This window comes from Hylobates moloch, unplaced genomic scaffold, assembly GCF_009828535.3.
Source record: "Hylobates moloch isolate HMO894 unplaced genomic scaffold, HMol_V3 SCAFFOLD_15, whole genome shotgun sequence".
In the NCBI taxonomy this organism is placed as follows: Eukaryota; Metazoa; Chordata; class Mammalia; order Primates; family Hylobatidae; genus Hylobates; species Hylobates moloch.
This window is the reverse complement of record NW_026652290.1, coordinates 17,663,662-17,680,305: the sequence shown is the minus strand read 5'-3', so window position 1 is coordinate 17,680,305 and position 16,644 is coordinate 17,663,662. Positions and strand designations below refer to the sequence as shown.

The 16,644-nt window shown below is 49.7% G+C and overlaps 2 protein-coding genes across 6 annotated transcripts in view; one reads left to right on the top strand and one right to left on the bottom strand.

Annotated features, from left to right (window-relative positions):
* Positions 1-1,072: 1,072 nt before the first annotated feature.
* CPSF4L (cleavage and polyadenylation specific factor 4 like) overlaps positions 1,073-16,644 on the top strand; it is a 20,226-nt gene continuing 4,654 nt past the window's right edge. Inside the window, exons 1-6 of one of the 3 annotated variants that reach the window (XM_058429181.1) lie at positions 1,073-1,258; positions 1,991-2,041; positions 5,153-5,305; positions 9,287-9,382; positions 10,588-10,681; positions 11,118-11,157. In XM_058429181.1, the coding sequence (XP_058285164.1) occupies positions 1,090-1,258; positions 1,991-2,041; positions 5,153-5,305; positions 9,287-9,382; positions 10,588-10,681; positions 11,118-11,157 (603 nt within the window). In that variant the 5' untranslated portion in view covers positions 1,073-1,089. Of the gene's footprint in view, positions 1,259-1,990; positions 2,042-5,152; positions 5,306-9,286; positions 9,383-10,587; positions 10,682-11,009; positions 11,158-16,644 lie in introns of all 3 variants that reach the window. The other 2 variants (XM_058429179.1, XM_058429180.1) reach the window with 2 other exon arrangements.
* CUNH17orf80 (chromosome unknown C17orf80 homolog) overlaps positions 14,246-16,644 on the bottom strand; it is a 17,307-nt gene continuing 14,908 nt past the window's right edge. For 2 of the 3 annotated variants that reach the window (XM_032177708.2, XM_032177707.2), the window contains exon 6: positions 14,247-16,082. In XM_032177708.2, coding sequence (XP_032033599.1) covers positions 16,057-16,082 — 26 coding nt within the window. In that variant the 3' untranslated portion in view covers positions 14,247-16,056. Of the gene's footprint in view, positions 16,083-16,644 lie in introns of all 3 variants that reach the window. The other variant, XM_058429177.1, reaches the window with a different exon arrangement.

Genomic DNA, 16,644 nt, shown 5'->3' with positions numbered 1-16,644 from the left:
CCAGGTGTCTATCTCTCCAGCTATTTTCTTTTCTGATCTGGAGTTCAAAAGAACAGATCTAGGAGCCACAGCCACGGGGAACAATAGCCAGCAAGCTAGTTCATGTTGGCCCAGCTGAGAGCCTGCAGGGCCGCCCACCTCTCCCTTCTGGGTTTGGGCACCCACAAAGGAGGGCGTGTGGGTTCTGGTTCTATGGGCATCAAAGGCCAATGTGACTGAGAACAGCAGCTCTAGTTAGAGGCAAGGCCAGTTTGGGGCCAGAGCAGGGGGAGGGGGAGCCTGGTCTAATTAGAGCCCTAACATGATCCTTTGAAAGCATTTTCAGATGTCCCCAGCCCTGCAGGCAGGGGTGGTGTAATAATAATAAAACAACATTTGCATAGAGATTTCATTTATAAAGCACTTTCTCAGGGGTGGGGTGGCACTGGGTGGCCCTGTGGAATCCTGGCTGGGAGGCCGCCCTGGCCTTGGGTCGGTCCCGCCCTCCCGCCAAGCTGGCGATTGTGTGCGAGGTAAACAAAGCGCCATTCATCCAACTGTTTCAATTCCTCTCCTCTTCATTCCTTTTTCCCTGTCTCCCATGAAGAGCTCACTCGGGGCTTGTCATTCAGGCCAGAAAAGGGGTGTCAGGGGTCCCAGAGGGAGACCCCTTCCCTGATGGGAAGAAGCGGGGAGGTGGGACGGCTCCCTCCCTCTACACACCCCCACCACCCCCAGCTCCGGCAGAATAACAGCCTTGCTGCGGTTGGTTTGTGCAACTCTTTGCTAACCTGTGGCTGTGTCTTCATGGACAAAGTATGAGCCCAGGTTTGGTAATGTCTGCGTGCACGCCACGTTTGTGTTTGATAACATGCAGAGATAAGCAGTTTGTGGGGCTCTGCGAATCCCTCCCTACCCGAGTGCGCGTTGGGTACACAGTGTGGGGGTGAGGGGCCCTGGGGCGTCCGCCCCTGCACTGGGTGGGCCGGGTGAGACAGCTGGGCCCTGCTCCTGTACAGCCCAGGCTGGAGAGTCCCCTGCAGTCACCTGGCCACTGGCACCCTGGGGTGAAGGTGGAGGCATTGGGCGCTGGCCCCTTAAGGGCCTCTGATGAGCTATATTGGGCCCAACTGCCTGGGTTCCAGCAGCTTCCGCAGCCCCAGCAGGAGACGGAAGATGCAAGAGGTCATTGCGGGGCTGGAGCGGTTCACCTTTGCCTTTGAGAAGGATGTCGAGATGCAGAAGGGCACTGGGCTCCTGCCTTTCCAGGGCATGGACAGTGAGTGAGGATGGGGCCACTGTCCCTCCCCCACCTTCTCTTTTTTTTTCTTTGAGACGGAGTCTCGCTCTTTAGCCCAAGCTGGAGTGCAGTGGCGCAATCTCGGTTCATTGCAAGCTCTGTCTCCTGGGTTCACGCCATTCTCCTGCCTCAGCCTTCCGAGGAGCTGGGACTACAGGCGCCCGCCACATCGCCTGGCTGATTTTTTTGTATTTTTAGTAGAGACGGGGTTTCACCGTGTTAGCCAGGATGGTCTCAAACTCCTGACCTCGTGATCCGCCCACCTTGGCCTCCCAAAGTGCTGGGATTACAGGCATGAGCCACCACGCCCGGCCTCGCTCCCCCTTCCTTCTCTACAGGCATCTCTGCTCAACTCCCTGATGCGACAGCCCCTTCTCTGTCTCTCTCTTCTGTGGCTTCGGGGCAACCCATTTTCCAGACTGAGAAAGAGAGGCACAGACAGACGGTGAATTGAGAGAAGCCACACTGGCCTCCCAAGCTCCTGGGCCAGCCTTGAGCCCCTCGAGCTCCTCTGTTTCAGAGTTGGGGGGTTAAGGGTTGAGGTCTGCTGGCTGGCTCTGCAGCTTAACCTCTACAGGGCCCAGATTTGGGGTCCCATAGGCCAGAGCCTGGGGGAGGTCTAGGTGGGACATGCCGATAGGAGGTGGAGGATCCCGGAACAGCTGCAGCCTCTGGGGAAGCTACGTTCTCCGTTCCCTCTTCTCCTTCCAGAGTCGGCCTCAGCTGTGTGCAACTTCTTCACTAAAGGGCTCTGTGAGAAAGGTGAGTTAGCAGACAGGCTTGGGCCCCAAGCTGGGTGAGTGTAGGGTCTGTCTGAGCTACACCCAGCAGGGGCTCTGCCTGGCCTGGGATAGGGTGTCGAATTTGCACCTGGGGAGGGAAAATTGGGATGGAGTGGAATTTTATTTTTATTTTATTTATTTATTTTTAGATGGAGTCTCGCTCTGTTGCCCAGGCTAGAGTGAAGTGGCGTGATCTCAACTCACTGCAGCCTCTGCCTCCTGGGTTCAAGCAACTCTGCTTTGTCAGCCTCCCGAGTAACTGGAACTACAGGCGCATGCCACCAAGCCCGGCTGATTTTTGTATTTTTAGTAGAAATGGGGTTTTGTCATGTTGGCCAGGCTGGTCTCAAACTCCTCACCTCAGGTGATCCACCTGCCTGGGCCTCCCAAAGTGCTGGGATTACAGGCGTGAGCCACCACGCCCAGCCGTGGAGCAGAATTTTAGACTTACAGGTAGACAAAGGATAAGTGGTTGGATCCACCAAGCAGCCTGCCCCTCCCCTAAGATTTCCCCGCCTCAGCAGCAGTCTTCGTAGTTTGCGGTTCGCATCAGGGTAACCAGGCTGCCTCGAAAGGCGTAATTTTTTCTTTCTGCCTTGCTGAGATGGGCGTGTGTCTGAGCTTTGGCCTGTGCATTCCCAGGAGGCTCCAGCTTCTTAATGTTTTTCTTGATTTCCTCCCAGCTAGAAGAGAGGCATCCTTCTCCCCCAGTCCCATGCTCTGACTCAGTTTGGAAACTGGTCAGTTGTCTCATCCATTCCCTATGCCCTGAGGTAGCACCTGCCACCATCTTTGAAATGCTATCAAAAAGCATCCTCCACTTCTCTCCTGCCCTGACTTTGGGTCAATACCGTCTTCCTAGGCACCTCTCCCCAAATGCAGCCATTCTGGGAAGGCCTGACTCAAATACAAGGGTTTTCAACTTTTCTTCTGGCTCATGGCTCACGTAGGGGCTCTTCCCACAGAAATATACAATTGCCAAAAAAAATTGGCTTACAATTTTAGGGTTTCCTAGTCTTCCTACCACTTGCCTATACATTTAGGTTAAGAAATCTCGCTGGTGTGAGAGTTTAGGACATGCTTTCTGATCCAAATGACTCTGTCCCTGGAAGCTGGGGGGCTGGTGGGGACCAGGAAAGGAGGACCTGGGGCCATGTTCGCCCACCTGCCTTGTCTTGGGGCCAGCCCTGGACCATGCAGGGAGAAGGGAAATGGGATCACTGGTCGCCCAAGGCCTTGTGCACCCAGGACCCTGCAGGCTCGATGTGGACTGAGTGGCGTCTCCTCAGCTCGGCCCATCTAGTCCCTAGAGCAGTGGTTCCTAGCAACACCCTTCTGCAAAGAAAGAAAGCTATTATGGTGGAAGGTCAGAACCAAGCAAGTCAATAGCCAGGGGTGGAGGTTAGGGGTATTTAAAGAGAGCACCTTGGCCAGGGGAGTTGGCTCACACTTGTAATCCCAGCACTTTGAGAGGCAGAGGCTGGAGGATCGCTCAAGACCAGCCTGGGCAACATAGCGAGACCCCATCTCTACAAAACATAATTTCTTTTTTTTTAAAAAAAAGAAAAATGGAAAGAACACCTCCCCTAGCCCCCAAATTATGTCAGAGAACTGGCCAGGCATGAGGCTGGACCTGCTTAGAAACTCAGGAACTTCCAGCCTGGATGACATGGCAAAGCCCTGTCTCTACAAAAAATAAAAATTTAGCTCAGTGTGGTGGTGCAGGCCTGTAGTCCTAGCTACTCGGGAGGCTGAGATGGGAGAACTGTCTGAGTCTAGGAGGTTGAGGCTACAGTGAGCCATGACTTTGCCATTGCACTCCAGCCTGGGCAAAAGGCTAAGATCCTGTCTCAAATAAATACATTAAAAAGAAAGAAACTTAGGAACTGGATGTCCTTCCTGCTAATAGCAAGGCAGACTTGAGTGAAGATGATAAAACAGTTAAATGTAACATTTCCGTGGAATATTCCTTATAAATCATTACAAAGTTGGCTCTTCTGTCACCCTGTTAGGTCTCTGGAATCGGGAAGCATAACATTTGGTGTTTTTAAAGATGGGAATTCAACACGCCCTTACTGAGCACTTACTACGTGCCAGGGGCTGGGCTGGGTGTGGGGATTCTGGGCTGGAAAGCCTGGCCCTGCTCCCTGGCAGGACGAGAGGGGGTGTTAGGCACTCTGGGAATGAAAAGGAGGCAGCTGTTCTGAGCCCAGGTATTTCCCTGGAGAAGGGCATGGCACACCAGGCAGATGGGAAGGATGGGCAAAGGTGTGGTAGTGGGAACAGCTGTACATTAAGAAGAGCTTGCCCTGCCAGTCACGGTGGCTCAAGCCTATAATCCCGCACTTTGGGAGGCTGAGGTGGATGGATCACCTGAGATCAGGAGTTCGAGACCAGCCTGGCCAACATGGTGAAACCCTGTCTCTACTAAAAATAAATAAATAAAAAAATAGCCAGGTGTAGTTGCGGGCATAATTCCAGCTACTTGGGAGGCTGAGGCAGGAGGATCACTTGAACCTGGGAGGTGGAGGTTGCAGTGAGCTGAGACCGTGCTATTGCTCTCTAGCATGGGCAACAGCGAGACACCATCTCAAAAACAAGAGCTTGGCCGGGCGCGGTGGGTCACGCCTGTAATCCCAGCACTTTGGGAGGCTGAGGCGGGCGGATCACGAGGTCAGGAGATCGAGACCGTCCTGGCTAACACAGTGAAACCCTGTCTCTACTAAAAAATACAAAAAAAATAGCCAGGCATGGTGGCGGGCACCTGTAGTCCCAGCTACTCGGGAGGCTGAGGCAGGAGAATGGCGTGAACCCGGGAGGCAGAGCTTGCAGTGAGCCCAGATCACGCCACTGCACTCCAGCCTGGGCAACAGAGCAAGACTCCGTCTCAAAAAAAAAAAAAAAAAAAAAACGCTTGCCCTTCATGCTGCCTCAGCTCCCAGTTCCAGCCCCTACAGGGTACAGGTGAAGGGATAAGGGGAGAGCCGCTGGGGACTGAGTCAGGTACCCTCCTGAGGAATCCCCTGGAGGGCTGAGTGAGCCCCAGGCTGTGGATGAGGGGCCTCCCAGCCAGATGCTCTGGTGTCTCCAGGGAAACTCTGCCCCTTCCGACATGACCGAGGGGAGAAGATGGTGGTGTGCAAGCACTGGCTCCGGGGGCTGTGCAAGAAGGGTGATCACTGCAAGTTCCTGCACCAGTATGACCTCACCAGGATGCCTGAGTGCTACTTCTACTCCAAGTTTGGTAAGGCCTCTTCCTGGCTCGGTGTCTCACCCTGGAGGGTGGCAGTGAGGGCTGTGAGATGGGAAGAAGGTTTCTAGAGGAGGGGGCACGCAGAGGAGGCTGGACATGTCCCTGGAGGCCAGAGAGACCTGTCTGAGCCTCAGGTGTCTGTTCTCCAAACCCCTAGACAAGCAGAAGTGCACCCTGAAGTCCCTGCCCTTTACCGCCCCCAGGATCAAGGTGCATACCAGATACCCCCAAAAGGGAAGAAGGGATTGTTTCTCTCCCCAGTCTTGGTTCATCACACACCCAGCCTGACTATATTGAAATGTCTCAAATGAGCCATCTCTCAGGCCCTGGCTAGAACTTCCCGAATATCAGGCCTTCAGAGCCACATTCACGATGCCTGCTGTACCCTCAAAGCCCCTGCACCACTATCTGCTCTTTCAACGGTCTTGCTATTTTAACCTCTTTTTTTTTTTTTTTTTTTGAGACGGAGTCTCGCTCTGTCGCCCAGGCTGGAGTGCAATGGCGCAATCTCGGCTCACTGCAAGCTCCGCCTCCCGGGTTCACGCCATTCTCCTGCCTCAGCCTCTCCAAGTAGCTGGGACTACAGGCGCCCGCCACCACGCCCGGCTAATTTTTTGTATTTTTAGTAGAGACGGGGTTTCACCGTGGTCTCGATCTCCTGACCTCGTGATCCGCCCGCCTCGGCCTCCCAAAGTGCTGGGATTACAAGCGTGAGCCACCGCGCCCGGCCTTAACTCTTACTTTAGAGGAAACTTTGCATTGTTTCCATAAATGGAGAACTAGTGTCACTTGTTGGAAATCAAAGGTCACTGTAAACATAAATCCATGAGGTTCAGAGGTCTAGCACCTAAAATCATCTTGTGTGGTCAAGCCTGGACCAGCATCTTGCCTCCCTCTGGCTTCAAGGCATCCTTTGTCCTTTTATTTATTTATATATATATATATATTTTTTTTTTTGAGACAGGGTGTCGCTCTATCCCCCAGGCTGGAGTGCAGTGGCGTGATCTTGGCTCACTGCAACCTCCACCTCCCAGGTTCAAGCAATTCTCCTGCCTCAGCCTCCTGAGTAGCTGGGATTACAGGTACCCACCACCATGCCAGGCTAATTTTTGTATTTTTAGTAGAGATGGGTTTGCCACGTTGGCCAGGCTGGTCTTGAACTCCTGACCTCAGGTGATCCACCAGCCTCGGCCTCCCAAAGTGCTGGGATTATTGGTGTGAGCCACTGCGCCCTGCCTCCTTTGTCCTTTTAATCAAGGGACTGTTTATGGGGCAGCTGCAGCCACTTTCCCGCTTACTTAAGAAAGGAATTTGTGAATGTGCTTCAGGTCTCACCCTTCACAATACAGTTCTACAGCTCAGAGCTTTTCGGAGCTGGAAGGAGCCTTACGGATTATCTAGTCCGGTGGTTTTCGAACTGCATTCCATAAAGAGTGACCTGCAAAGAGAGAGCTGGCAGAATCCCCTGGATGCCCCTGACTCAGGAGGCTTGGCTTCTAAATGTGGCTGGAGCCAGCTTCAGGGCCCCCCAAGCGGCTGCTCCTCGTTAGTGCCAATGGGAGGGTCCTGGGTACCTGAGAAGGAGGCAAAGCATCACCTAGGCCAGTCAGAGCCCCACCCAGGCTAATATTCCATTTCCTGCCTGCTCCTGGGAGGCAAAGGCATGGCAGTTCCTGAGAGCTGCCCCCATGTCTCCCCTGAAAGGACAGTGTTTATCCCAGTTCCCCTTGGTCACTGCCTAACATTCTGTGACTTTAGTAATAAAATGCCACCTACTTAGTTATTCCCTCAGTAGCCCTCGGTGTTTGTTTGGGGATCCGGTGCTCCTGGGCATGGATACAGGAACGGGACCAGGTCCCCCTCGGCCCCCAGATGACTCCAATTAGTAGAGGACAGACTTGTAAACCCATGATTACAAGATGTAATCTACTGTTCTTACAGTAAATGAATGCATATGGCTTTCGAATATCAAAGCGATGATCACTCTAATTGGAATCAGAGTGTTGTTGGGGAGGTGTGGGAGTGGGACAGAGTCACTGGAAGGGCCTGGTGTCCGCGATCTTCAACCCAGTACCCCGTCTCTGAAAGGCGGACTGAAGGCTGAGGTGCTGCTGCCACCTGCTGGCCAGGCCAGGAATGCAGAGATGTGCGCCCAGCAGAACGGCAACCAGTGTAGATGACTTCCTGTTGTTTCCATCCATCAAATGCCGGCCAGCATCACCTAGGGGGTGATGTCACTTTGATTCATTAGAAAGCTCAAGCCCAGAGTCAGCACTCTGCCCAGTGCTGTATACTGACAATGAACAAATGAACCCTTCGTGAACGTGAGGAAGCTGAATGAAATGGATGTGGCTTTTTCCCCTCTCTGAGCCCTGACGTTCTCAGTGAAATGAGAGGAGTGGGAAAGAATGGTGGTTTTAAACTCCTAGGAATCAGAAGTACTCTCTTTTTTTTTTTTTTTTTTTTTTTTGGAGACAGAGTCTCACATTGTTGCCCAGGCTGGGGTGGAGTGGCACAATCTCGACTCACTGCAACCTCTGCCTCCCAGGTTCAAGCGATTCTCCCACCACAGCCTCCTGAATAACTGGGACTACAGGCATGTGCCACCACACCTGGCTAATTTTTATATTTTTAGCAGAGACAGGGTTTCACCATGTTGGCCAGTCTGGTCTCAAACTCCTGACCTCAGGTGATTCTGAGGATCACCACCTCGGCTTCACAAAGTGCTGGGATTACAGGCATGAGCCACTGTGCCTGGCCTAGGGGTGCTTTCCTTTAGACGAAACCTTGCTCTGTAGAGGACCAGTGTATAAAATAGATCTTCCTGGAGCAATTTGAAAATCAATGGAATAGACGCTACGATGCTCCTTCAGCTCTGAAAAGCACTGAGCTGTAGACATTTAAGGAGGATGAAGTTGGAAAGATTCATGAGTTCTCAGCTTGAATGAAGTGGAAGTGGGATGAATCTTCCCCTATGCTTCCTTCAGAGCTTTCTTCCTAAGAGAAATCTAAGAGAGCTCTTAAAATGACACCTGGGGCGGGGCGTGGTGGCTCACACCTGTAATCCCAGCACTTTGGGAAGCTGAGGTGGGCGGATCACGAGGTCAGAAGTTCAAGACCAGCCTGGCCAACATGGTGAAACCCCATCTCTATTAAAAATACAAAAATTAGCCATGCGTGGTGGCACATGCCTGTAATCCCAGCTACTTGGGAGGCTGAAGCAGGAGAATCACTTGAATCCGGGAGGCAGAGGTTGCAGTGAGCCAAGATCGCGCCATTGCACTCCAGCCTGGGCAACAGAGTAAAACCCTGTCTCAAAATAAAATAATAATAATAATAATAACAACAACAACAACACCTGGGTAGCCTGGGCCCACTGGGCTGGCTCCCTGTAGGAAATAAACTAAACCTGAGACTTAGTCTAATCCATAGAGAGATGATGATGCAGGCTTAGTATAATGCAGGTGCCCACTCTGCAGAGTGTTTCTTTTCGTACCTGTGCCAACTTGAGCAGGGCTTTGCTTTTCTTTGCATTTCCACCAAGGGGAACAGCTTCCCTAGGCTCTGCAGGCAGCATGGGTTTTGTAGTAGAGATGAAGAGGGGGCTGCACTTACAGCGACATGGAAATATCTCCACTTAACGTCGCAGGCCTTCTCGGCTCTCCTTGTTCCTGCTAGCCTCTAACGGCCTTCAGTTCCAGTGCCTCCTTCTCCATCTGGGGTCCTACCCCAACTCTTACTCTTCCAGAGGTGTATATTCAGACCATGCCCTGCTTAGCAAATAGGACTGGGATCCACCCTTTTTAGACTGCAGGAAGGATTAGACATACTTGCCATCTTCAAAAAGCTGGTGACTCCCAGAATAAAAGCCAGTGTCTTCTGTGTATGTGAGGGGCAAGGTCAATCTGGTTTAGGGACACAGAAGCGACCACAAAGAGAAACTGCTTCTACAGAGAGTGCTGGGATTTTCAGGTGACTGCAGCAACAAGGAGTGTCCCTTCCTCCATGTGAAGCCAGCTTTCAAGTCCCAGGACTGTCCTTGGTATGACCAAGGTTTCTGCAAGGACGGTGAGGCCTTGGAAGCCAGGGAGCCCTAGGGGCTGCGGGGATCAGGGTGGGGGCTCTCAGCAGGGGAGGGGCCATTTTCCTGCTGAGGCTGTGCCTTGTTGAAAACCCCACAGAAAGTCTTTCTGTAGTTCTCCTCCAGCTCTACTGTGACACACAAAACACAGCCTGGTGTGGGGCCATAACAGGCTTCTTGGGGCAGACTGACTTGGGTTCAAATCCTACCTTCAGCATGTATCAGCTGCATGCCCTTCTCCAAGTTACTGAACCACAGGAAGCTCTTGACACAGGGTCAGGCCCATAGGAGATGCTTAGTTCATGTGTGCTCTCTTCTGCATTCCACTTACCTGGGGGGTCCTGAGTGTTGCTTAAGCATATTCTACCTTTCCCATTGCTGCCAGCCAAATTTAAGAGGCAGCTTCCCCCAGCAGGGTTCCCATGCCCTAAGCAACAGGGTTTCTCCCTCTCCTTTGTCTTCAGATAGGTTTTTCTTACTGACTTGTTAGTGCTGTTGGTTTTAGGGATCTGGGCGGGGGTGAGGGCTGCTGAGAAGATCAGTAGGATTGTGGGGTTAGCTTTTTTCTTTCTATCACCCAGGCTGGAGTGCAGTGGTGCGATCTTGGCTCACTGCAACCTCCACCTCCCAGGTTCAAGCAATTCTCCTGCCTCAGCCTCCCAAGTAGCTGGGGTTACAGGTGTGCACCACCACGCCCAGCTAATTTTTGTATTTTTAGTAGAGACAGGGTCTCACCATGTTGCCCAGGCTGCTCTGGAACTCCTGGGCTGAAGTGATCCACCCGCCTTGGCCTCCCAAAGTGCTGAGATTACAGGTGTGAGCCACCCCACCCGGCCAGGTCAGCTTTTTCTCAGCTGTAGCTCCCATACCTAAATAAATAAAAGGTAACAAAGTATGGTTCATATCCATGCAAGTCCTCCAGGACACAGCATGTCAGTGACATTTCCAACTCTATTTCAGAACTTGCCAGCTGGCACCTGCTCCAGCACATTCCAAGGTTCCTTTTCCCCATCCCTGTCTCATGGCTAGAAGTGGGTGCTTTAGGGTGGTACAGAAAGGACGGGAAGATTTATCCACCCCTATTAAGTGAAGCCCCTATGACCATCCACACCCTTCCCAGGGAGCTTTTTCGTGTGTGTTTTCCCCTCTTACTGGAGCGGCTGCTTCTCATCACTTTCTCTTTGCTCAGCAGGTCCTCTGTGTAAATACCGCCATGTCCCCAGAATAATGTGTCTCAACTATTTAGTTGGCTTCTGCCCCGAGGGACCCAAGTGCCAATTTGCTCAGTAAGTATGATACCTCAGTTACCAACTCCCACCACAGTGCTAGGCCTGGCCTTCTAGTTCTAGATCTTTCCATACCTTCACTGGTCCATGGTGGAAAACCAAGCATCTGGCAAGCATCCGCGCCAGTATTTTCCTGGCACCGCTGCCTGACCCTGGCGATCTCAGAACTCTAACCCATCCTTTTAATGTGTACTCATGCTGGGGATGGGTGTCGATCTTTTCACAAAATGTTCTAGTAATAAGAGAAGAAACACTTAATGCCCATTTCTTCCCAGTCCTCTGTAATTCTCCCTCACGCCCTGGCTAAGGGAGGGCACCTTCCCTACAGGGTTCTGAAATATGAAATCTGCAGCAGGCTGGCGCAGAGCATGTTAATGAGCAGAAGATGGGAGGGCGAGAGCTGGGCTGTAATCGTCTCTCTCTCCACTTCCCTTAGTCCCAAGATGAATCTTTCACTCAACCCGAGTTACAGGAAGGTGAGTGCAGGCCGGCACGTGCTGTCGTGCCTCATCCTTTTATTCCCACTCCTTTCTGCTCCCCAGGGAAGCTCACCCAGCAGCACTGCATGGCTCCCAGCGAACCCTCACTCTCCTTTGAAAGGCATGTCATCATGCATGTGGGACATATATATGTGGTTGTTCCTCCCAGACTCCTCTCCAACCTCTAGAATCTCTGCTGTGGGTAGGGTAGGACTTCTCTGTTGACCAGCCCGAGGCTTTCCTTCTGCTAGCTGGGTGGCACGCATGGTTTATGGAATCAGGGCTGGCCCTGATTGAGAACTGTGCCCAGTCCCTATGGAGAGACACACATTCTCTATAGACCCAAATGTTGATGAGCGCCTATGTCAGGGGTTGGCAAACTACAGCCTGTGGGCCGAGTCCAGCCTGCTGCCTGTCTTTGTACCGGCGAGGGGCTAAGAATGGTTTGTAAAAAGTGGGAGGAAAATAAAAATATTTTGTGACATGTGAAATTAATTCCAGTGCTCATAAAGGGTTTTGTTGGAACAGGGCCATGGCTGTTCTGGTGCTTACAATGGCAGAGTCCAGTGGCTGCAACAGAGACCCAATGGCCTGCAGAGTATAAAATACGCACTGTTTGGTGTTCTATAGAAAAAGCTTGCTGACCCCTGGTCTAGATGACTGAATGTCGGACACCTGTTTAAGTATCACAGAAGCCAGACGGCGCCAACACTGGGGCAGCTACTGACAGCTACTGGGGCCTCCGAGCACTGGACGCTGGGAGGGTGATGGCCTGGGAGGAAGGCAGTCCCTGCTGGTTCTGAGCGGGCTTTGAAAGAAGGTGGGAGGCGATCTGTGGGACTGCAGGGAATTTACAAGCCCATTTACAATGAAAGCCTAACTTTCATTGAAAGGTATGCTTTTGGCACTTAAAACTGTAACTAAAGGCATCATGAACCCTGGTTTCACCCTAAATGCACGGCCAGCGTCCCAGCCCTCTGTGAAGTCAGTGTCTGCACAGAGGGACTATCTGCAGTAGGTGTTTTCTCACAACTTCACTTTATCTGCAGCTTGTCAACCGGCCCCGGGATTCAGCACCTCCTATTTCTGCTGTGGAAGCTTGGAAGGCCCCATCCCCAACAGAGTGCCTGCTCTCCTGCCTGGGGATCAGGGGTCAAGCGCAGGGCCTGTGCCACAGGGTGGACAAAGGAACCCACAGGGCTGGGCAAGTGCTTGGCTGAGAGCTGGGAGGGCAAGGAATGATCAGGGAGCTGGAGAATGACTCCTTTTCTGCAGCAGATAGGAGTGTGAATTAGGAGACAATGAGAGGATACTGTAAACCATCCTGTTGGCATCTCCTGCTAGACAAGACTATTCCTTCAAAAGGAACAGTCATTTCCTGCTTTGTTGCCTACTACTCTTCAGTTACTTGTACATAACGTCCTTAAGATTCTTTTTTGGCCGGAGGGCAGAGTATGGTTAAGGGAGGGAATGTAGCACCTGGTTCCTTTTTCTGATGTCTTCTGGTTTATCAGGAAGAAAAAAAAAATCATGTTTGATCATACCTTCATTCTCATAGCTTCTGAAGTGTCCTGAGCTTTGCAGTCTCCATTCTGCAAGAGAATAGTTTTATTGGGATGACAGGTAAGAGAGGCAGAACCCTTGACTTTTCTTGTACAGTTGCTTTTATGTGCCTTGCAATGTCTAGAGCCTTGTTCTCTGGGATTGTGATGCTGGGCTTGAATGCCTGAAATAAGCTTCACCAACAAGCAGAATCCATCCAATTCCTCACAACGGTGGCTAACCATCTCCGATGTTTCCTTAGACATCTTTAGAAATCTGAATTTACAAAAAGTCATGCCATTCACTTTTTCTGTTTTTGTGTCAAAGACCAGGTCATTATGCCAATAAGTACAGTAAGACTCAACTGGTAGGAGTTATTAAAAACTAACCTATGGTCAGAAGATGCTCAATGGTATTACTATGGGATTCTGTTTCCCAAGTTCCACAGTAAGCCCGCTGTCATCCTAAGCAGGGTATGAGTGAGGTGCAGAAGTAGCCTGTGGCATATAGGTTTATTTCTTTTGATCCTGTAAGTGAACGAGCTACTAATAATACAACAGGTTTGGAGGCAGATTGGCAGGAACAAGTTATCCATAAAACGGGAGCAAAATGGACATAAAACCAAAAGCTCGAGTCTATGGGAAATCCACAATCATACTTTGCTCAGCTCCTACCAGCAGTTCCAGGTTGCACGTGGCAGTTCCTCTGCATATGGCTTCAGCTGCTGCTATCAACTGGCAATTAACTCAAATGGTTTTCTTTAGCATGACAGCTGCTTCCCTGTATGGCTTATTTAAATCTAAGAATATACTCTGTGCCTTATGTGTGGAGTATTATGGGACAGTAGATGGAATAAAATAGGCTTATCCTGGGGAGGTAAGGTAATGACATGGAACATTTAACAGTATTACCATATTTTAATGCCATCATGAAAGGCCAATACCAAGGCAACTTAATCCACTGGGAAAGGGGGGCTAGTGGCTGTGCTGAGCCTTTTGGAGTAATGGAGAAGAGCAATGTGATGTGTGAGGAAGAACTGGCCCCCCACCTTGGTAAAAAGACAGGTGTCTGGCCTGCCTGGAGCTGGAGTCCCCAGTCAGGGCAGTCTAAAAGAATGGAGCCCAGGAGTCAGGTTTTGGGGGGTTGAATGCCAGTTCAAACCAATGGGAACTGCTATGTGATGAACAGCACAGAGCTACGTAGGCAAATCACTCTACCTCATGCCCGTTTTCTTTTTGGAAAATGAGCAGGATAGCACCCACGTCACAGGACTGTTTGAAACTAAAAGGAGAAAACGCATGTAAAAAACCTTGCATGGCACTCGGCACAAAGCAAGCCCCAGATGTTGGCTGGATCTGCCTGTGGATTGCAGTAGGGCCTCTCTTCCTCCGTTCAAGGTTGGAATTTATACATAGTATGATGGCACATACTACAGGCTTTACAACAGCTGCTATCAATGAGTTCTACCATCACAGATGTTACTGGAATTAACACACGTAAGACTTCTAATCTCACCAAATGTCTGCAAAGTAGGAATGATTATCCCTAAATTACAGTACAAAGGAGGCTCCAGTAAACTGGGTAACTGACCCAGGGACACACCCACCCATTTCACAGGTGAGGCTCTAGAAGAGGCAAATAATCGGCTCAGGGGAGTATTTTTTATATTTTACAAATAATTTTACTATGAAGAGTGGTGGAAGTAGTATGTAGATTCCCCATAAAGTATAAAAGAGCCTGCTGATAATAAAATGATTTTATTTTTAACAGCTAAAATAAATTTTAATGTGCATTAGAAAAACTACATGTTCCCAAGTAAACTCAGTCTTTCAGATATTATTCAGGATTAAACAAGACTGCCCCGAGGTTAATCCACTTACACAGACCACGTGTGAGCTACAGCCGGGGTATTCAGGCACGCCGGTGAATATTCCCAACTTTTAGTAACAGAACCTTTAAATATGTCCTCTCAAGCACGGACAGTAGCCTGGGTGTCACCATGCCTCTTCTGCAGGATGGATGGGAAGGTGAATATGGATTACGTGTATGGATTCTCATGCTGCATTTGTATGCACCTTGCAGGAAGATTCGGGAATTCAAGCTGCTGCCTGGAAGCAAGATCTAAGCATTGCTTCTTACCCAGCGGGGCTCTCACCAATGCCACAGGCAGGGCAGAACACGACTTTTACCCTCTCTCCTTCTGCAGCATGATTTTAAGAGACAAAACTTATAAGGCTGTTTAAAATGGTAAATCATGTTAGAGACGTTCTTTTTTTTTCCTTGGCTCCGAAGAGATGAGTGGTTACCCCGCCTCACACCTGAAGCGTACTGGCTTCTGCGGGTAGCACTCTTACTTGTCTACTATTCGTTCTGAGGAGTCTTGTCTTTCTGGATGAAGCTTTTAATCTGGTGATCAATTACATGATTGGAACTGGCTGTGCAAATGAACTGATAGGAATTTTGCATACATGAGTGAAAAATGTGCCCTCACATGGCAACTTTACATCAGTATTGCACCCTGGAGCTGTGAAGTGTGCTTCCCGGTCATGCTGAGTTTGTTTAGATCTACATCTCAGAAAATAGTCAGCTATCAATCAGTTTACCTCAACAACACTCTTAAACTATTCTGAACATTAAGAAGAGATTCTTGAAGGACTTGATAACAAATCTTCAATTATTTTCCCAACCCAGATGGCAGCAATGAGCAGACAAGCCTTTCCTTCCATTACTCTGTAGACATTTACAAGTAATTCCAGAATGTGGAGATGTTTCCAATGGCTTCTTGAAAGTTACCCACACTACTTTATTTGTGGATTCTCGGTATCTAATTCAAAGAAGTCAGTGGAGACTTTTTGTTGTTTCCTACTATATGTGAGTTAGAATTCTTGGTACTTACCAATGTCAAAGAAAAAAGCCGTCTTCTTATTAATACAGGATCTCACCTTTGCCTTAAACTTGGCAATACCAGGCAGATATCCTTTTAAGACTCATGGATCATTAAATAGTTCTATTCTCATTAAATAACTTACTTTCAGGGATATAAAATATTTACTGTGACTAAGTTAAACTTTTTCATTATGTTTTAGCATCCTGATTATGACAAGTGATACTACTTTATTTATAGCAGTGATACAAATGTTCCTGATAACCTTGAGGGCTGAAAAAGCTAACCCTTAATGCTACCACTACACTCAGGTGTTACAGGGCAATTCAGTGGGCAACACAGGGCACGAAGGCACTAGAGAGAAGTCACGAAGGCTTCTCCTACTTAAATGTGCTTCCTAATCCAAACGTGTTTTAGAGCGGCAATCCCGTCGTCTTCGCCACACCAACACATGGAGGTACTGTGCTCTTCTAGGGCAGGGGTCGGCACAATTTTTCTGTAAAGGCCAGATAGTAAATATTTTCAGCTTTTCTGTCACAACTACTCGACTCTGCTGTTGTCGTGTGAAACAGCCGTGGTTGCCACCTAACCAAATGAGCGGGGCTTGTTTTTGTACATTTTGACTACAAACAAAAACAAGGCAGTGGGCTGGCTTTGGTCTGTGGGTCATGGTGGGGTCTGCTGCCCCTGCTCAAGGGAACTGGGGGACTGGGAAAGAGGATATTATTGAAGGTCATTCTCATCTACCTTCTCACCTCGAGAGTTTCTGGTCTTGAGTAAGGACACATGGGGAGGTGTGGAGAGAATCGTTAAGCATCTCTCCTAAAGAGCATTCACAGAGAATGGGCACAAAGCTCTTTCGGCAGGGAAGATTGTTCTGGGTTCCAATGAAGTTCTTAGTAATATTAAACTAAAATAACTGAATGTAGAACTCTTTCCCTCAACCACAACTTTTTTCCTTCCACAGAATTCTAGGATACAGGGATATATTGCTGAATACCTTAACTATGAGAATTTGTTGCAGAATTAAATTACTCCCACTAGGGATGGAAAGGAGA